Source organism: Salvelinus alpinus, chromosome 3, assembly GCF_045679555.1.
Source record: "Salvelinus alpinus chromosome 3, SLU_Salpinus.1, whole genome shotgun sequence".
In the NCBI taxonomy this organism is placed as follows: Eukaryota; Metazoa; Chordata; class Actinopteri; order Salmoniformes; family Salmonidae; genus Salvelinus; species Salvelinus alpinus.
In genome coordinates this window covers 77,893,283-77,915,537 of record NC_092088.1, presented here as the reverse complement: position 1 = coordinate 77,915,537, position 22,255 = coordinate 77,893,283, and the positions used below count along the sequence as shown (strand labels likewise).

Genomic DNA, 22,255 nt, shown 5'->3' with positions numbered 1-22,255 from the left:
CAACCTCTTTCACTCTCTCTCTCTTCTCTCCTTTCTCCCTCCTCCGCAGGGTGTGACGTGCTTTGATTTCAGCAGGTCTCTCAACCTGTTGGTGACGGGTGGTCTGGACCCTGCGGTCAAACTGTGGAACTGCTACATGACCGCTCGGCCAGTCGCGGTCCTGCATGGTCACGGCACCACAGTACTGGACGTGGTCATCTACCAACCACTGGGACAGGTCCTCAGCTACTCCAAAGATGCTGTAAGTCAATAACCACCAGATAGCTTGGCTAGAGACACAACACTGGCCGTAGCTTCACGGGTAAGCTGTAAGCCCTCACCTAAGACAGGTAGAGAGAGGCAAACCTATCCCTAGACTGAAGTACCAGTACTACACCACAAGGTATTCTGTCCTGGCTGTGGCCCAGGTGGTTTTTGTTTTTCACTTTTTGATTCCTTTCAGAAGGGTTTTGTTTACCCACCTGGTTGTCTCTGTGCAGGAGCTTTCAGAAGGGGTTTGTTTACCCACCTGGTTGTCTCTTTGTAGGAGCTTTCAGAAGGGATTTGTTTACCCACCTGGTTGTCTCTGTGCAGGAGCTTTCAGAAGGGTTTTGTTTACCCACCTGGTTGTCTCTGTGCAGGAGCTTTCAGATGGAGTTTGTTTTACCCACCTGGTTGTCTCTGTGCAGGAGCTTTCAGAAGGGATTTGTTTACCCACCTGGTTGTCTCTGTGCAGGAGCTTTCAGAAGGGTTTTGTTTACCCACCTGGTTGTCTCTGTGCAGGAGCTTTCAGATGGAGTTTGTTTTACCCACCTGGTTGTCTCTGTGCAGGAGCTTTCAGAAGGGGTTTGTTTACCCACCTGGTTGTCTCTGTGCAGGAGCTTTCAGAAGGGGTTTGTTTACCCACCTGGTTGTCTCTGTGCAGGAGCTTTCAGAAGGAGTTTGTTTTACCCACCTGGTTGTCTCTGTGCAGGAGCTTTCAGATGGAGTTTGTTTACCCACCTGGTTGTCTCTGTGCAGGAGCTTTCAGAAGGGATTTGTTTACCCACCTGGTTGTCTCTGTGCAGGAGCTTTCAGAAGGAGTTTGTTTACCCACCTGGTTGTCTCTGTGCAGGAGCTTTCAGAAGGGATTTGTTTACCCACCTGGTTGTCTCTGTGCAGGAGCTTTCAGAAGGGATTTGTTTACCCACCTGGTTGTCTCTGTGCAGGAGCTTTCAGAAGGGATTTGTTTACCCACCTGGTTGTCTCTGTGCAGGAGCTTTCAGATGGAGTTTGTTTTACCCACCTGGTTATCTCTCTGCAGGAGCTGAGGGTGTGGGACATCTCCTCCAATCGCTGTCTGAGGACTGTCCACCTGCAGTTCCCCTGTCTGCAGCCAGGGCGTGCCCCAGAGCACGGCAACTTCCCTTTCCTGTTGGTGGCCCCGCCCTTCCTGTCGCAGACTCCGCCCCATATCCTGGTGTCCTGTCGAGACTACCTGGCCAGGCTGAGGCTGGAGGAAGGGGGGAGGGGGGAGGAGCAGGGAGGAGGGGGAAGAGGAGGGGGAAGACAATGCCATGGTGCCCCCCTCTCCTGTGCTCTCTACAACCCCACACTGAAACAGGTAGGTATGGAATCTTATACACTGTCACAGCCATGAGGGTGTGCATACTGTATGTGTGTGTTTACGTCCATATGTGTGTAAATGTTTACATCTGTGTGTGTGTGTGTGTGTGTGTGTGTGTGTGTGTGTGTGTGTGTGTGTGTGTGTGTGTGTGTGTGTGTGTGTGTGTGTGTGTGTGTGTGTGTGTGTGTGTGTGTGTGTGTGTGTGTGTGTGTGTGTGTGTGTGTGTGTGTGTGTGTGTGTGTTTATATGTGTGTGTAGGTCATCGCCGGATGTGATGACTCGTCTGTATCAGTGTGGGACGTAGAAACAGGGAGGCTGCGTCTGAAGATCACCAGTGCTCATGGAGAGGAGGAGATTACCTGCATGGCGCTAGACTCCTCCCACAGACGACTCATCACTGGCGCACGCAACGGAACCATCAAGGTACCCTGTGGTAAAAGCTAGTGCAGCCTATGCAGTGGAGCCTGTGCTTTCACCTATCCAATCATGTTACTGATGTCTGATAACTGAAGAAAAAGGGAAAAGCAGGAGACTTCTCCAAGTCTCTGTTAAGACCTCCTCCTTCACTACGGTTCAGTTAGAACAGCTTCAGATGGACACAGATGTGGTTTACTATGATGTGCTGTTTCTGTCTGTTAAAAGGTGTGGAACCTACTGAATGGCCTCAACCTACACAAGCTAGAGCCTGTCACCCTCTCAGAGGTCACAGGGGTCATCTGTCTCCATGACAACCAGTTGCTGGCCGTGGGGTGGAGCCAGCAGGTCGCTCAGTATGACATCAAACGGGCTAAGGTGAGAAAACACCTACACTTTCTTTTTCAATAAAAAGTTATTGTGTACCAGCCAGGATAAACACGTACATTGCACTCTCAGGTGAAGAGTCCACCACACCTCAACCCCAATGTTATCTGTCACTATCGTGTCTGCTCCATGTGGTTCCACTCAGAGTTACCAGCCTTCCTTACAAGACAACTTTCAGGAATGATATCTATTTACAGTTGAAGTCGGAAGTTTACATACACTTAGGTTGGAGTCATTAAAACTTGTTTTTCAACCACTCCACAAATTTCTTGTTAATAGACTATAGTTTTGGCAAGTCAGTTAGGACATCTACTTTGTGCATGACACAAGTAATTTTTCCAACAATTGTTTACAGACAGAATATTTCACTTATAATTCACTGTATCACAATTCCAGTGGGTCAGAAGTTTACATGCACTAAGTTGACTGTCCCTTTAAACAGCTTGGAAAATTCCAGAAAATGACACATTTGAGTCAATTGGAGGTGTACCTGTGGATGTATTTCAAGGCCTACCTTCAAACTCAGTGCCTCTTTGCTGGACATCATGGGAAAATCTACCACGTTCATCTGTACAAACAATAGTATGCAAGTATAAACACCATGGGACCACGCAGCCGTCATACCGCTCAGGAAGGAGACGCGTTCTGTCTCCTAGAGATGAACGTACCTTGGTGCGAAATGTACAAATCAATCCCAGAACAACAGCAAAGGACCTTGTGAAGATGCTAGAGGAAACAGGTACAAAAGTGTCTATATCCACAGTTAAACGAGTCCTATATCGACATAACCTGAGTGGCCGCTCAGCAAGGAAGAAGCCACTGCTCAAAAACCGCCAGAAAAATGTCAGACTACGGTTTGCAACTGCACATGGGGACAAAGATCGTACTTTTTGGAGAAATGTCCTCTGGTCTGATGAAACAAAAATAGAACTGTTTGGCCAAAATTACCATCGTTATGTTTGGATGAAAAAGGAGGACGCTTGCAAGCCGAAAAAAACACCATCCCAACCGTGAAGCACGGGGGTGGCAGCATCATGTTGTGGGGGTGCTTTGCTGCAGGAGGGACTGGTGCACTTCACAAAATAGATGGTGTCATGAGGAAGGAAAATTATATGGATATATTGAAGCAACATCTCAAGACATCAGTCAGGAAGTTAAAGCTTGGTTGCAAATGGGTCTTCCCAGTGGACAATGACTCCAAGCATACTTCCAAAGTTGTGGCAAAATGGCTTAAGGACAACAAAGTCAAGGTATTGGAGTGGCCATCACAAAGCCCTGACCTCCATCCTATAGAACATTTGTGGGCAGAACTGAAAAAGCGTGTGTGAGCAAGGAGGCCTACAAACCTGACTCAGTTACACCTGCTCTGTCAGGAGGAATGGGCCAAAATTCACCCAACTTATTCTGGGAAGCTTGTGGAAGGCTTTGACCCAAGTTAAACCATTTAAAGGCAATGCTACCAAATCTAATTGAGTGTATGTAAACTTCTGACCCACTGGGAATGTGATGAAAGAAATAAAAGCTGAAATAAATTATTCTCTCTACTATTATCCTGACATTTCACATTCTTAAATTAAAGTGGTGATCCTAACTGACCTAAGACAGGGAATTTTTTACTAGGATTAAATGTCAGGAATTGTGGAAAACTGAGTTTAAATGTATCTGGCTAAGGTGTATGTAAACTTCCAACTTGTATATATACAGATCTGCTCTGAGGTTTCTTATTGTTCGACGTCAGCAGAACCCGGTGGGGTTTATAAGAACACTAATAAAACATCTTGGATAAGAGGGGGTGTATGTAAATGATGTCAGAGAGCGATGCAGAGTATGACCTCTGGGTCTTATTATATGTACAGTATCAGTCACTATATTTTGGAACTAGAATTTTGCACGTGAGTATTCAGATGGGTAGATATAAAGCCATAGATATACAGTGGAAAACTTGGTTTGTTTTCACATTTGAATGAACGCAATGTTGGCACCAAGATGCAAATGAGAATATTATTCTGGTGATTATCTGGTTCCAATATGACTGTTTGTGTTGGTGAAGGATGTGTTTGTGAGGGCAGACATGTCGTGGAAGTCAGGTCAGCAACACAGAGCTGACATCCTGGTGGTTGACCACTGCCCTGCCCTGGGGGTCATTGCTACGGGCAGCCATGATGGAGAGGTCATCGTCTGGACCTTGGACACACAGAGACCCCTGGTTCGCCTGCAGAGGGCCACTCACTCACTGTGAGTCTTCTGTGTGTGTGTGTGTGTGTGTTTTTTTTTTTACATCAATGCTTTATTGCAAATTGAAATACAGTATTCAACATATGTTTACTGAGTGTGTATGTGATGCATGTGTGTAGGACAACGCCCCCTGTGGACGCGTTGCTGTTCCTGCAGCGGAGGGGTGGGGACAAACACTGGAGGAACACACCTATCCTCCTCTCCTCACAGGCTGGAGGGATCTACTGGTGGAGCATCACTGGACACATGCACACTCATGGTAACCAGGACACACACACTCATGGTAACCAGGACACACACTCATGGTAACCAGGACACACACACTCATGGTAACCAGGACACACACTCATGGTAACCAGGACACACACACTCATGGTAACCAGGACACACACTCATGGTAACCAGGACACACACACTCATGGTAACCAGGACACACTCATGGTAACCAGGACACACACACTCACAGTAACCAGGACACACACACTCATGGTAACCAGGACACACACACTCATGGTAACCAGGACACACACACTCATGGTAACCAGGACACACACACTCACAGTAACCAGGACACACACACTCATGGTAACCAGGACACACACACTCATGGTAACCAGGACACACACACTCACAGTAACCAGGACAAACACACTCATGGTAACCAGGACACACACACTCATGGTAACCAGGACACACACACTCATGGTAACCAGGACACACACACTCATGGTAACCAGGACACACACTCATGGTAACCAGGACACACACACTCACAGTAACCAGGACACACACACTCATGGTAACCAGGACACACACTCATGGTAACCAGGACACACACACTCACAGTAACCAGGACACACACACTCATGGTAACCAGGACACACACACTCATGGTAACCAGGACACATATACAGTATTATCATCTCTCTCTGTCTGCAGAATACAGTAGTATCATCTCTCTCTGTCTGGAGTATACAGTATTATCATCTCTCTCTCTGGAGTATACAGTATTATCATCTCTCTATCTGGAGTATACAGTATTATCATCTCTCTATCTGGAGTATACAGTATTATCATCTCTCTCTCTGAAGTATACAGTATTATCATCTCTCTATCTGGAGTATACAGTATTATCATTTCTCTCTGTCTGGAGTATACAGTATTATCATCTCTCTATCTGGAGTATACAGTATTATCATTTCTCTCTGTCTGGAGTATACAGCATTATCATCTCTCTCTCTGGAGTATACAGTATTATCATTTCTCTCTCTGGAGTATACAGTATTATCATCTCTCTCTGTCTGGAGTATACAGTATTATCATCTCTCTCTCTGGAGTATACAGTATTATCATATCTCTCTGTATGGAGTATACAGTATTATCATATCTCTCTGTCTGGAGTATACAGTATTATCATCTCTCTCTGTCTGGAGTGTACAGTATTATCATCTCTCTCTGTCTGGAGTATACAGTATTATCATCTCTCTCTGTCTGGAGTATACAGTATTATCATCTCTCTCTGTCTGGAGTATACAGTATTATCATCTCTCTGTATGGAGTATACAGTATTATCATCTCTCTCTATCTGGAGTATACAGTATTATCATCTCTCTCTGTCTGGAGTATACAGTTATCATTTCTATCTGTCTGGAGTATACAGTATTATCATCTCTCTCTGTCTGGAGTATACAGTATTATCATCTCTCTCTCTGGAGTATACAGTATTATCATCTCTCTCTGTCTGGAGTATACAGTATTATCATCTCTCTGTCTGGAGTATACAGTATTACCATCTCTCTCTATCTGGAGCATACAGTATTATCATCTCTCTGTCTGGAGTATACAGTATTATCATCTCTCTCTGTCTGGAGTATACAGTATTATCATCTCTCTCTATCTGGAGTATACAGTATTATCATCTCTCTGTCTGGAGTATACAGTATTATCATCTCTCTCTGTCTGGAGTATACAGTATTATCATCTCTCTCTATCTGGAGTATACAGTATTATCATCTCTCTGTCTGGAGTATACAGTATTATCATCTCTCTCTGTCTGGAGTATACAGTATTATCATCTCTCTCTATCTGGAGTATACAGTATTATCATCTCTCTCTGTCTGGAGTATACAGTATTATCATCTCTCTCTGTCTGGAGTATACAGTATTATCATCTCTCTCTATCTGGAGTATACAGTATTATCATCTCTCTGTCTGGAGTATACAGTATTACCATCTCTCTCTATCTGGAGTATACAGTATTATCATCTCTCTGTCTGGAGTATACAGTATTATCATCTCTCTCTGTCTGGAGTATACAGTATTATCATCTCTCTCTATCTGGAGTATACAGTATTATCATCTCTCTGTCTGGAGTATACAGTATTATCATCTCTCTCTGTCTGGAGTATACAGTATTATCATCTCTCTCTATCTGGAGTATACAGTATTATCATCTCTCTGTCTGGAGTATACAGTATTATCATCTCTCTCTGTCTGGAGTATACAGTATTATCATCTCTCTCTATCTGGAGTATACAGTATTATCATCTCTCTCTGTCTGGAGTATACAGTATTATCATCTCTCTCTGTCTGGAGTATACAGTATTATCATCTCTCTCTATCTGGAGTATACAGTATTATCATCTCTCTGTCTGGAGTATACAGTATTACCATCTCTCTCTATCTGGAGTATACAGTATTATCATCTCTCTGTCTGGAGTATACAGTATTATCATCTCTCTCTGTCTGGAGTATACAGTATTATCATCTCTCTCTATCTGGAGTATACAGTATTATCATCTCTCTGTCTGGAGTATACAGTATTATCATCTCTCTCTGTCTGGAGTATACAGTATTATCATCTCTCTCTATCTGGAGTATACAGTATTATCATCTCTCTGTCTGGAGTATACAGTATTATCATCTCTCTCTGTCTGGAGTATACAGTATTATCATCTCTCTCTATCTGGAGTATACAGTATTATCATCTCTCTGTCTGGAGTATACAGTATTATCATCTCTCTGTCTGGAGTATACAGTATTATCATCTCTCTCTCCCACTCTCCCTCTCAGGTCAGTTCTATGCCCCTGGTGGAGAGAAGGAGTGTGTGTTGGGGCTGACTTCAGACCAGGAGAACAACATCCTGGTCACTGGAGACACAGCAGGGTGTGTTCAGGTCTGGGACATCTCTCAGTACGCGCTCTACATCACACAGGAGGTCAGGGTTGGTGTGTGTGTGTGTGTGTGTGTGTGTGTGTGTGTGTGTGTGTGTGTGTGTGTGTGTGTGTGTGTGTGTGTGTGTGTGTGTGTGTGTGTGTGTGTGTGTGTGTGTGTGTGTGTGTGTGTGTGTGTGTGTGTGTGTGTGTGTGTGTGTGTGTGTGTACATGTATGTGAATGTGAATGTGAATGTGTGAGTGTCAGTGAATTTTTGAGTATAGTAAATGCTAATGTATGACACACCTCTGTTTTATGTGTTTTACACTGTACTCTATCTTCACATGTTTCACCTCCCCAGCCCTCCTCAAGCCACCCTCCTCTCCTGCATTCCTGGAGGGCCCATGAGGGGGCGATAGTGAGTGTTGAGGTGCTGGTGTACACAGAGAGACTCTTCTTCCTCTCTGGCTCTGTGGATGGGACCAGCAGAGTGTGGACGGGGGAGGGAGGGAATGTAGGTTCCTTTGGACAGGAACCACAGTGGAGCCTCACTGACCCAGGCCCTCACCACACCTGCAGGTACTGAAGTGGTCTTTTCTGTCAGTAATCCAGAAGTAGTCCACTTGGATCAACATCACTAAGTTCTAAACATCTACTGTTTTATGGGTCTCCATTTTTCCTAACTTCTTTTTGTTGTCCTCATGTAACTTCTAGGCCTACCGCAGGCTTTCTCAATCTACTCCTTTGTAGTCTTTTATATATATAACTCTAAAATGGCTCCCATTATAGATCTGAAAGTACCACAGAATTAAGCAGCCTGGCCTGGTGTGTCGATGTGGGCTGGAGAATATTTCTGTAAGAACCGGGTGTATTTCTAGACTCAAGAAAAACACACAAAATGAGAGATTTGCATCAAATGAATGATGTTGAATGATGTTAAAATGTTGAAGAGGATTTGTAGGAGGCATAGAAGAGGGCTTGGCTGAACTGTAGAGACTCACTCTGTGTGTGTGTGTGTGTGTGTGTGTGTGTGTGTGTGTGTGTGTGTGTGTGTGTGTGTGTGTGTGTGTGTGTGTGTGTGTGTGTGTGTGTGTGTGTGTGTGTGTGTGTGTGTGTGTGTGTGTGTGTGTGTGTGTGTGTGTGTGGGATTGTGCGTGCGTGCGTGCGTGGGTGGGTGGGCGGGTGAATTCTGATGGGAAGCCATGAGAAAGAAATCCTGATGAATTGGCTAACTTTTTCGACAACCACATTGGTTGACTCCTGTTGAAAGTTTACTGTAAACATAGCTAAATTAAACCAGATGGAGTTTGGTTCGGTATGGACGGTTTTCAGTAGTGCGTGTGTGAGTGAGTGGATAGAGAGAGTCACCCATAGCGACCGTTTGCTGTTGTGGGGATGTGGTGAACAGAACGCCATCAATCTTCCCAAGGGAAAGAGGCACACACACTAATCAATATGTTATCTGAGGGCATGATAACTACTATCTCCGAGAGCAGGCCTGGTGTGACAGTGTGAGTGGTATGGTTTTAGTGGTCATGAGGTCACTGTGGTACAACCCTAGTAAACACTGTAGCATACAAAAACATGTCATTAGATGTTTACTGGACAATTAAGCTCCCTGAAACATAGGTTCTCAAAAAACAGATCATTAGTCAAATGTTTTCTACAAAGTCTCTCTTGAAAGTGATTTATATCAATGATAAGTCAAGGTTAGATGTACGTTTATCAAACTTTTCTATACAGAGACCAGGTAAACAACCTGGCTGTTTTCTGTACAGAGACCAGGTAAACAACCTGGCTGTTTTCTATACAGAGACCAGGTAAACAACCTGGCTGTTTTCTATACAGAGGCCAGGTAAACAACCTGGCTGAGGAGGAGAAGGAAGAAAGGGAGGAGAAGATTGAGAGTGAAAGTGACCAATCACAGAGCAGCGAGGTCACAGGTCAAACATCTGACCTTTTCAGCGGGGGTCAGGGTTCACCGGAGGAATGGATTTATGAAGGTAACTATTAGCAACAAACAGGTGTGTTCATACACACAGTCCCCCACACATGGACAGAAACACACACACACACACACACACACACACACACACACACACACACACACACACACACACACACACACACACACACACACACACACACACACACACACACACACACACACACACATACAAACAAACAAAAACTACACACACAGTGGCACTACGACAGGAGTCTGACACACAGTGGCCCTACGACAGGAGTCTAACACACAGTGGCCCTACGACAGGAGTCTGACACACAGTGGCCCTACGACAGGAGTCTGACACACAGTGGCCCTACGACAGGAGTCTGACACAGTGGCCCTACGACAGGAGTCTGACACAGTGGCCCTACGATAGGAGTCTGATACAGTGGCCCTACGATAGGAGTCTGATACAGTGGCCCTACGACAGGAGTCTGACACAGTGGCCCTACGACAGGAGTCTGACACAGTGGCCCTACGGCAGGAGTCTGACACAGTGGCCCTACGACAGGAGTCTGACACAGTGGCCCTACGACAGGAGTCTGACACAGTGGCCCTACGGCAGGAGTCTGACACAGTGGCCCTACGACAGGAGTCTGACACAGTGGCCCTACGACAGGAGTCTGACACACAGTGGCCCTACGACAGGAGTCTGACACAGTGGCCCTACGATAGGAGTCTGACACACAGTGGCCCTACGACAGGAGTCTGACACACAGTGGCCCTACGACAGGAGTCTGACACACAGTGGCCCTACGACAGGAGTCTGACACACAGTGGCCCTACGACAGGAGTCTGACACAGTGGCCCTACGACAGGAGACTGACACAGTGGCCCTACGACAGGAGTCTAACACACAGTGGCCCTACGACAGGAGTCTAACACACAGTGGCCCTACGACAGGAGTCTGACACAGTGGCCCTACGACAGGAGTCTGACTCACAGTGGCCCTACGACAGGAGTCGGACACAGTGGCCCTACGACAGGAGACTGACACACAGTGGCCCTACGACAGGAGTCTGACACAGTGGCCCTACGACAGGAGACTGAAACACAGTGGCCCTACGACAGGAGTCTGACACACAGTGGCCCTACGACAGGAGTCTGACACACAGTGGCCCTACGACAGGAGTCTGACACAGTGGCCCTACGATAGGAGTCTGATACAGTGGCCCTACGATAGGAGTCTGATACAGTGGCCCTACGACAGGAGTCTGACACACAGTGGCCCTACGACAGGAGTCTGACACAGTGGCCCTACGATAGGAGTCTGATACAGTGGCCCTACGATAGGAGTCTGACACAGTGGCCCTACGACAGGAGTCTGACACAGTGGCCCTACGACAGGAGTCTGACACAGTGGCCCTACGGCAGGAGTCTGACACAGTGGCCCTACGACAGGAGTCTGACACAGTGGCCCTACGACAGGAGTCTGACACACAGTGGCCCTACGGCAGGAGTCTGACACAGTGGCCCTACGATAGGAGTCTAACACACAGTGGCCCTACGACAGGAGTCTAACACACAGTGGCCCTACGACAGGAGTCTGACACAGTGGCCCTACGACAGGAGTCTGACACACAGTGGCCCCACGACAGGAGACTGACACAGTGGCCCTACGACAGGAGTCTAACACACAGTGGCCCTACGACAGGAGACTGACACAGTGGCCCTAGGACAGGAGTTTAACACACAGTGGCCCTACGACAGGAGTCTAACACACAGTGGCCCTACGACAGGAGTCTGACACAGTGGCCCTACGACAGGAGTCTGACACACAGTGGCCCTACGACAGGAGTCGGACACAGTGGCCCTACGACAGGAGACTGACACACAGTGGCCCTACGACAGGAGTCTGACACAGTGGCCCTACGACAGGAGACTGAAACACAGTGGCCCTACGACAGGAGTCTGACACAGTGGCCCTACGACAGGAGTCTAACACACAGTGGCCCTACGACAGGAGTCTAACACACAGTGGCCCTACGACAGGAGTCTAACACACAGTGGCCCTACGACAGGAGTCTGACACACAGTGGCCCTACGACAGGAGTCTGACACACAGTGGCCCTACGACAGGAGTCTGACACACAGTGGCCCTACGACAGGAGTCTGACACACAGTGGCCCTACGACAGGAGTCTGACACACAGTGGCCCTACGACAGGAGTCTGACACACAGTGGAAGGAGAAAGATCACTGTAAAGCCAGAGAGGTCATAGCCAGACCCAATAAAACCTGATACTATAATTCAATTTAACTGCGTTATAAAGCACGGACTCTGGACATTCTTGACATTCTAGAACAGTAGAATTGGAGCCGTAGTTTAGTATGTTTGGCAAACGTTCCAGTCAGGACCCAGAGGCTAGAATTGAGGTGTGTGTGTACACGTTCCTCTCCTAGTCTGCCTATGTCCCTGTCAAAATAATTGATTATTATTACTCCTCTTTCAAGCCACACGCACACACACACACACACACACACACACACACACACACACACACACACACACACACACACACACACACACACACACACACACACACACACACACACACACACACACACACACACACACACACACACACACACACACACACACACACACACACACACACACAGTCTTGTACAGCTAACCTTGTGGGGACATACAATTCAGTCCCATTCAAAATCCTATTTTCCCTAACACCTAACCCTAATCCTAACCCGTACTCTTACCCTAACCCTAACCCTAACCTTAACCCTAACCCTAACCCTAACCCAAAAACCTAAACTTTATCCTAACCCTAAACCTAACCCTAGCTCCTAACCCTAACCCTACAACTAACCCTAGCTCCTAACCTTAATATTTAACTTAAATATAACCCTAACACTAATTCTAACCTTAACCCTAAACCCCCTAGAAATAGCATTTGTCCTTGTGGGGACTAACAAAATGTCCCCAGTTGGTCAATTTTTACTTTGTTTACTATTCTTGTAGGGACTTCTGGTCCCCACAAGAATAGTTAAACACGTCCACACACACACACACACACACACACACACACACACACACACACACACACACACACACACACACACACACACACACACACACACACAAACACACACACACACACATGGTTATACCCACATTAAACAGTTTCCTCCCTGCAGGGCCTGTAGAGGAAGCCCCAACACCAGAGAACCAGACAGGGCCTGTCGGCACAGAGGAGAGCCCTGCTCCAAGTCACACTCAACACATCAGGGTAAGACTGACTCCAAGTCACACTCAACACATCAGGGTAAGACTGACTCCAAGTCACACTCAACACATCAGGGTAAGACTGACTCCAAGTCACACTCAACACATCAGGGTAAGACTGACTCCAAGTCACACTCAACACATCAGGGTAAGACTGACTCCAAGTCACACTCAACACATCAGGGTAAGACTGACTCCAAGTCACACTCAACACATCAGGGTAAGACTGACTCCAAGTCACACTCAACACATCAGGGTAAGACTGACTCCAAGTCACACTCAACACATCAGGGTAAGACTGACTCCAACTCACACTCAACACATCAGGGTAAGACTGACTCCAAGTCACACTCAACACATCAGGGTAAGACTGACTCCAAGTCACACTCAACACATCAGGGTAAGACTGACTCCAAGTCACACTCAACACATCAGGGTAAGACTGACTCCAAGTCACACTCAACACATCAGGGTAAGACTGACTCCAAGTCACACTCAACACATCAGGGTAAGACTGACTCCAAGTCACACTCAACACATCAGGGTAAGACTGACTCCAAGTCACACTCAACACATCAGGGTAAGACTGACTCCAAGTCACACTCAACACATCAGGGTAAGACTGACTCCAAGTCACACTCAACACATCAGGGTAAGACTGACTCCAAGTCACACTCAACACATCAGGGTAAGACTGACTCCAAGTCACACTCAACACATCAGGGTAAGACTGACTCCAAGTCACACTCAACACATCAGGGTAAGACTGACTCCAAGTCACACTCAACACATCAGGGTAAGACTGACTCCAAGTCACCCTCAACACATCAGGGTAAGACTGACTCCAAGTCACATTCAACACATCAGGGTAAGACTGACTCCAAGTCACACTCAACACATCAGGGTAAGACTGACTCCAAGTCACACTCAACACATCAGGGTAAGACTGACTCCAAGTCACACTCAACACATCAGGGTAAGACTGACTCCAAGTCACCCTCAACACATCAGGGTAAGACTGACTCCAAGTCACACTCCAACTCACGCTCCAACTCACGCTTCAACACACGCTCCAACTCACGCTCCAACTCACGCTTCAACACACGCTTCAACACACGCTCCAACTCACGCTCCAACTCACGCTCCAACTCACGCTCCAACACACGCTCCAACTCACGCTCCAACTCACGCTCCAACTCACGCTCCAACACACGCTCCAACTCACGCTCCAACTCACGCTCCAACTCACGCTCCAACACACGCTCCAACTCACGCTCCAACACACGCTCCAACTCACGCTCCAACACACGCTCCAACACACGCTCCAACTCACGCTCCAACACACGCTCCAACACACGCTCCAACACACGCTCCAACACACGCTCCAACTCACGCTCCAACACACCCTCCAACTCACGCTCCAACTCACCCTCCAACTCACGCTCCAACTGACGCTCCAACTCACGCTCCAACTCACGCTCCAACTCACGCTCCAACTCACGCTCCAACACACGCTCCAACACACGCTCCAACACACGCTCCAACACACGCTCCAACACACGCTCCAACTCACGCTCCAACACACGCTCCAACACACGCTCCAACTCACGCTCCAACACACGCTCCAACTCACGCTCCAACTCACGCTTCAACACACGCTTCAACACACGCTCCAACTCACGCTCCAACTCACGCTCCAACACACGCTCCAACTCACGCTCCAACTCACGCTCCAACTCACGCTCCAACACACGCTCCAACTCACGCTCCAACTCACGCTCCAACTCACGCTCCAACACACGCTCCAACTCACGCTCCAACACACGCTCCAACTCACGCTCCAACTCACGCTCCAACACACGCTCCAACACACGCTCCAACACACGCTCCAACACACGCTCCAACTCACGCTCCAACACACCCTCCAACTCACGCTCCAACTCACCCTCCAACTCACGCTCCAACTCACGCTCCAACTCACGCTCCAACTCACGCTCCAACTCACGCTCCAACTCACGCTCCAACTCACGCTCCAACACACGCTCCAACACACGCTCCAACACACGCTCCAACACACGCTCCAACACACGCTCCAACACACTCTCCAACTCACGCTCCAACACACGCTCCAACACACGCTCCAACACACTCTCCAACTCACGCTCCAACTCACGCTCCAACTCACGCTCCAACTCACGCTCCAACTCACGCTCCAACACACGCTCCAACACACGCTCCAACACACGCTCCAACACACGCTCCAACACACGCTCCAACACACTCTCCAACTCACGCTCCAACACACGCTCCAACACACGCTCCAACACACTCTCCAACTCACGCTCCAACTCACGCTCCAACACACGCTCCAACACACGCTCCAACACACTCTCCAACTCACCCTCCAACTCACGCTCCAACTCACGCTCCAACTCACGCTCCAACTCACGCTCCAACTCACGCTCCAACTCACGCTCCAACTCACGCTCCAACACACGCTCCAACACACGCTCCAACACACGCTCCAACACACGCTCCAACACACGCTCCAACACACTCTCCAACTCACGCTCCAACACACGCTCCAACACACGCTCCAACACACGCTCCAACTCACGCTCCAACTCACGCTCCAACACACGCTCCAACTCACGCTCCAACACACGCTCCAACTCACGCTCCAACTCACGCTCCAACACACGCTCCAACACACGCTCCAACTCACGCTCCAACACACGCTCCAACACACGCTCCAACACACGCTCCAACACACGCTCCAACTCACGCTCCAACACACGCTCCAACTCACGCTCCAACACACGCTCCAACACACGCTCCAACTCACGCTCCAACACACGCTCCAACACACGCTCCAACACACGCTCCAACACACGCTCCAACACACGCTCCAACTTACGCTCCAACACACGCTCCATCACACGATCCAACTCACGCTCCAACACACGCTCCAACACACGCTCCAACACACGCTCCAACACACGCTCCAACTCACGCTCCAACACACGCTCCAACTCACGCTCCAACACACGCTCCAACTCACGCTCCAACACACTCTCCAACACACGATCCAACTCACGCTCCAACACACGCTCCAACACACGCTCCAACACACGCTCCAACTCACGCTCCAACACACGCTCCAACACACGCTCCAACACACGCTCCAACTCACGCTCCAACACACGCTCCAACTCACGCTCCAACACACGCTCCAACACACGCTCCAACTCACGCTCCAACACACGCTCCAACACACGCTCCAACACACGCTCCAACACACGCTCCAACTCACGCTCCAACTCACGCTCCAACTCACGCTCCAACTCACGCTCCAACACACGCTCCAACTCACGCTCCAACACACGCTCCAACTCACGCTCCAACACACGCTCCAACTCACGCTCCAACTCACGCTCCAACACACGCTCCAACACACGCTCCAACACACGCTCCAACTCTCGCTCCAACACACGCTCCAACACACGCTCCAACACACGCTCCAACACACGCTCCAACTCACGCTCCAACTCACGCTCCAACACACGCTCCAACACACGCTCCAACTCACGCTCCAACACACGCTCCAACACACGCTCCAACACACGCTCCAACACACGCTCCAACACACGTTCCAACTCACGCTCCAACTCACGCTCCAACACACGCTCCAACACACGCTCCAACTCACGCTCCAACTCACGCTCCAACTCACGCTCCAACACACGCTCCAACACACGCTCCAACACACGCTCCAACTCACGCTCCAACTCACCCTCCAACTCACGGTCCAACACACGCTCCAACACACGCTCCAACACACGCTCCAACACACGCTCCAACTCACGCTCCAACTCACCCTCCAACTCACGCTCCAACACACGCTCCAACACACGCTCCAACACACGCTCCAACTCACGTTCCAACTCACGCTCCAACACACGCTCCAACTCACGCTCCAACTCACGCTCCAACACACGATCCAACACACGCTCCAACACACGCTCCAACTCACGCTCCAACTCACGCTCCAACTCACGCTCCAACTCACGCTCCAACACACATTCCAACACACACACCAACACAAACTCCAATACACAGCAACACACTGCAGAATTCTGCTGTCAAGTCATGTAAACTCAGAGCCTGTTCAGACTGTTCAGACTGTTCAGACTGTTCAGTTGACGGGAGAGAGATGATCACTGACTACCAGAGATAGTCAGACGTCTGACACTAGTCTCAAACAATAACAAACAATAACAGTGACTTGCTATGACCGTAATATGTCTCACCTACTGTAGCTATCTTAAGATTAATGCAATAACTGTAAGTCTCTCTCTCCCTCTCTCTCTCTCCCTCTCTCTCCCTCTCTCTCTCTCTCTCTGTCTCTCTCCCTCTCTCTCTCTCTCTCTCTCCCGCTCTCTCCCTCTCTCTCCCTCTCTCCCGCTCTCTCCCTCTCTCTCCCGCTCTCTCTCTCTCTCTCTCTCCCTCTCTCTCCCGCTCTCTCCCTCTCTCTCTCTCTCCCGCTCTCTCTCTCCCTCTCTCTCTCTCCCACTCTCTCTCTCTCTCTCTCCCTCTCTCTCTCTCTCTCTCTCTCTCTCTCTCTCTCTCTCTCTCTCTCTCTCTCTCTCTCTCTCTCTCTCTCCTGCTCTCTCCCTCTCTCTCCTGCTCTCTCCCTCTCTCTCTCCCTCTCTCTCTCTCCCTCTCTCTCTCTCTCTCCTGCTCTCTCCCTCTCTCTCCCTCTCTCTCCCTCTCTCTCACTCTCTCCTGCTCTCTCCCTCTCTCTCCCCCTCTCTCTCTCTCTCTCTCCCGCTCTCTCCCTCCCTCTCCCTCCCTTTCACTCCCTCTCTCTCTCCCTCTCTCTCTCCCTCTCTCTCTCCCTCCCTCCCTCTCACTCCCTCTCACTCCCTCTCTCTCTCTCCCTCCCTCTCACTCCCTCTCACTCCCTCTCACTCCCTCTCACTCCCTCTCTCTCCCTCTCTCTCCTGCTTTCTCCCTCTCTCTCTCTCCCTCTCTCTCTCTCCCTCTCTCTCTCTCTCTCCTGCTCTCTCCCTCTCTCTCCCTCTCTCTCCCTCTCTCTCACTCTCTCCTGCTCTCTCCCTCTCTCTCCCCCTCTCTCTCTCCCCCGCGCTCTCTCCCTCCCTCTCCCTCCCTTTCACTCCCTCTCTCTCTCCCTCTCTCTCTCCCTCCCTCCCTCTCACTCCCTCTCACTCCCTCCCTCTCACTCCCTCCCTCCCTCTCACTCCCTCTCACTCCCTCTTTCTCTCTCCCTCCCTCTCCCTCCCTCTCACTCCCTCTCACTCCCTCTCACTCCCTCTCTCCCTCCCTCCCTCTCACTCCCTCTCACTCCCTCTCTCTCTCTCCCTCCCTCTCCCTCCCTCTCACTCCCTCTCACTCCCTCTCTCACAGACACACACAGACACTACACCTGCTGGCACAATTGTTTCCCATTTACAACCAGAACCTAATCTCCCTCCTCCTCCCCCAGGTGTCTCAGTGTCACCAGCTGTATGGGGGCATCCAGAGGAAGATGGCAGTTAGGAGAGAGAGGAGGCAGGTGTTTGGTGAAATCAACGTCAATAAGCTCTTCCCCATCGGGTGCTTGTGCACGCCCTTCCAGGCCCTGGCCGTGCAGGTGAGTGTAGGTCAAAGGTCATCAAACCTGGGTCCATCAGAGCGTGTACAGGCTTTTGTTGCAGCCCAACACTAACACACCTAATTGAACAACTGTTGATGCATGCACTGTATTGCATTGTATTGTTACTGGGTTTATACACATTTGGTTGCTAATGAACTTGACTTTCAAATCTGTGTTTCTTACACCAGTATTATAATAGTAATTGCCAGTAAATAGAACTGAAAAGCACCAGTGATCAATGCAGAATACATTTTACAGCGTAACTCCACATCCTTTAGGCAAAGACAGTGCGACTGCAACATTCCATGGTCGGAAGGACTGGAGTAGTCCAAGAAAAAGCATGATGGATAGGGAAGAGTAATAAAAACAGAGCAGAAGGAATATTTGCTGTTCTATTTCAGAATTTTGGGGGAGAAATGTATTTGTCTGCACGGTTACATAGCAACAGACTCTGGATACAGTTTATTTTCTTCTCTTTCACAATCTCTCTTCATTGCCTTCCTCTATTTCCCTCTCTCTTCCTCTATTTCCCTCTCTCTTCCTCTATTTCCCTATCTCTTCCTCTATTTCCCTCTCTCTTCCTCTATTTCCCTCTCTCTTCCTCTATTTCCCTCTCTCTTCCTCTATTTCCCTCTATTTCCCCCTCTCTTCCTCTATTTCCCCCTCTCTTCCTCTATTTCCCTCTCTCTTCCACTAAAATCCCCCTCTCTGTCTGTCTTCCTGTGTTTGTTGTGAGTTTGTTGCCATGCTCTGCCTGAAGTGAAGGATTTTGGCCTGCCGACTCAATGATGGTTGGTGAGGGAGAGAGGAAGGGATGGAAAGAGAAAGATAAAGAATGAGAGGTTTAAAAAGAGTCTCAGGCCTTGAGGGAATATATGTTTTGTTGTTGGAACATCAGTCGTAAGCCTGCATGAGAAATGTATTCTCAACCTAAACTTTGAACCTCAAAACTCTTCCTTTAACTCTTCCATTCCCTCTCATCGCCACATCACTATTCACCTACTTTACCCTCCTCTCCTCCGGTCTCCTTTTCTCCCTCTCCCACTCTCCCAGGACTGTCAGCAGGTGTTCCTGCTGGAGGATTTACCCATGAGCCCTTGGATGCAGCGTCAGACTCTGAGTAGTGTGAGTGAAGCGGGGCGTAGCTCCCTACAGCTGTCAATCAACAGCTCAGAGCAAGAACAGGAAGCCACCTGACCAGCCTCTTCCTTCTCCTATTCTCCTCCTCCTCCTCTTCCTCCTCTTCCTCCTCCTCCTTCCCTCCTCCTTTTCCTCCTTATCCTTCACCTCCTTCTCTTCTTCCTCTCCCCCTTCTCCACTTCCTTCTCCTCTTCCTCTCCACCTCTCCTCCTCCTCCTCTTCTCCTATCAGATTATAGTGTAATAATATGTCATATGTAACATGCATGATATTATATATACCTCACATGCGACTCATAATAATAATAAATAATAAAACCAAATAATTAGCCCATTAAATGAATTATCAGCATATCTCAATTTCCTCTGACAAAATAACACACTGCTGAACTCAGCTCAAACAGTAGACCGATGTAGCATCCACAGTTACAACCAATAGGAGGCACTAACAGACCAATTTCCATAGACATTATAGGTGGTACTAGACCAATATATGGAGACATTATACACTACCAGTCAAAAGTTTTAGAACACCTACTCATTCAAGGGTTTCTCCTTATTTGACTATTTTCTGCATTTCAGAATAATAGTGAAGATATCAAAACAATGAAATAACACATATGGATTCATGTAGTAACCAAATAAGTGTTAAAAAAATATATTTTATATTTGAGATTCTTCAAATAGCCACCCTTGCCTTGATGACAACATTGCACACTCTTGGAATTCTCTCAACCAGCTTCACCTGGAATACTTTTCCAACAGTCTTGAAGGATTTCCCACATATGCTGAGCACTTTTTGGCTCCTTTTCTTTCACTCTTCGGTCCGACTCATCCCAAACCATCTCAATTTGGTTGAGGTTGGGGGATTGTGTAGGCCAGGTCATCTGATGCAGCACCCATCATTCTCCTTCATGGTCAAATAGCCCTTAAACAGCCTGGAGGTGTGTTTGGTCATAGTCCTGTTGAAAAACAAATGATAGTCCCACTAAGCCCAAACCAGATGGGATGGCGTATCGCTGCAGAATGCTGTGGTAGCCATGCTGGTTAAGTGTGCCTTGAATTCTAAATAAATCCCAGTGTCACCAGCAAAGCTCCCCCACACCATAACACCTCCTCCTCCATGCTTTACAGTTGGAAATACACATGTGGAGATCATACGTTCACCTACTGGATGAGGAGGAGGAGGAGAGAGAGAGAGCGAGAGAGAAAGAGGGGGGAGAGGTGATAAAATGAATAGATGAATAGATAAAGGACGAGAGAGGAGAAAATCCTTTGATGCTCTAGAGAGGAGTTCCAGCCAGTAGTTTAGTCATTACCCTGGCAGGACACAAACCATGCCATAGCATAGCACCCAGTTACGTGCCATCAGGGTAGGCAGTGACGTGCAGTCAGGGTAGGCAGTACTAACCCTGTGATAATCGAATAAAAAAAGCTGTTATGAAAAGCCAAATACAATTTGTTATTATATTTTTTAAAAAGTAATTCTTTGTTATTTAATATTTTTTCTTATTGATTCTGGTTTTATACAAAAAATCTAAATATGTGCTAAAAGTGCATCAAAACCTCAGGAAAGGCAGCAGGGTATTCATGCCTTTCTTTCCATTCATTCAAAGCCATTAAAATCCTTGAAGCGTGCGGCTTAATCTGACTCCAGTCACTATTTGTGTTTCCAAACTCATGGGCATTAATATGGAGTTGGTCCCCCCCTTGTCGTTGTAACAGCCTCCACTCTTCTGGGAAGGCGTTCCACTAGATGTTGGAACATTACTGCGGGGACTTGCTTCCATTCAGCCACAAGAGTATTAGTGAGGTTGGGCACTGATGTTGGGCGATTGGGCCTGGCTCGCAGTCGGCGTTCCAATGCATCCCAAAGGTTTCGATGGGGTTGAGGTCAGGGCTCTGTGCAGGCCAGTCAAGTTCTTCCACACCGATCTCGACAACCCATTTCTGTATGGACCACGCTTTGTGCACGGGGGTATTGTCATACTGAAACAGGGAAAGGCCTTCCCCAAACTACTGCAACAAAGTTGGAAGCACAGAATCATCTAGAATGTCATTGTTGGCGCATGGTGATCTTTGAAATTTCATCACGCACACCTGTCCCCTATTCCCACTGATTAGTATTTGTATATATGGGCCCTTTGGTTTCCATGGTCTTGTCGATTATTGTTCCCATGTTCGTTTAGCGTGTGAGTACCTGTGCTGTGTGTTCTGGGCTTTCGTGCCATTGTGGATTGTGCAGATGATTATGGGTCTCGTCTCGTGTGATAATCATCCTGCGCTAGTGTTATTTATTCGAGGTAATCCTCGCTCTTTTGTTTGGGTTTCAACCCTGTGTTTTGTTACGTGTTTGATTGGTCTTCGTCCCCGTGCCTTTACACGGCACGCCGTAATTTGGGCTAAATAAAATTCCCTGTTACGCATTCCT

The 22,255-nt window shown here is 48.3% G+C and overlaps 1 protein-coding gene across 1 annotated transcript in view; it reads left to right on the top strand.

Annotated features, from left to right (window-relative positions):
- The window catches only part of LOC139571389 (cilia- and flagella-associated protein 337-like), a 28,536-nt gene extending 8,369 nt beyond the window's left edge, over positions 1–20,167 (top strand). The window contains exons 9-20 of the mRNA XM_071394208.1: positions 50–241; positions 1,283–1,582; positions 1,844–2,008; positions 2,228–2,377; positions 4,437–4,621; positions 4,741–4,880; positions 7,694–7,839; positions 8,137–8,354; positions 9,624–9,778; positions 12,942–13,033; positions 18,536–18,682; positions 19,739–20,167. Coding sequence (XP_071250309.1) covers positions 50–241; positions 1,283–1,582; positions 1,844–2,008; positions 2,228–2,377; positions 4,437–4,621; positions 4,741–4,880; positions 7,694–7,839; positions 8,137–8,354; positions 9,624–9,778; positions 12,942–13,033; positions 18,536–18,682; positions 19,739–19,882 — 2,034 coding nt within the window. The 3' untranslated portion in view covers positions 19,883–20,167. The remainder of the gene's footprint in view (positions 1–49; positions 242–1,282; positions 1,583–1,843; positions 2,009–2,227; positions 2,378–4,436; positions 4,622–4,740; positions 4,881–7,693; positions 7,840–8,136; positions 8,355–9,623; positions 9,779–12,941; positions 13,034–18,535; positions 18,683–19,738) is intronic.
- Positions 20,168–22,255: the final 2,088 nt, after the last annotated feature.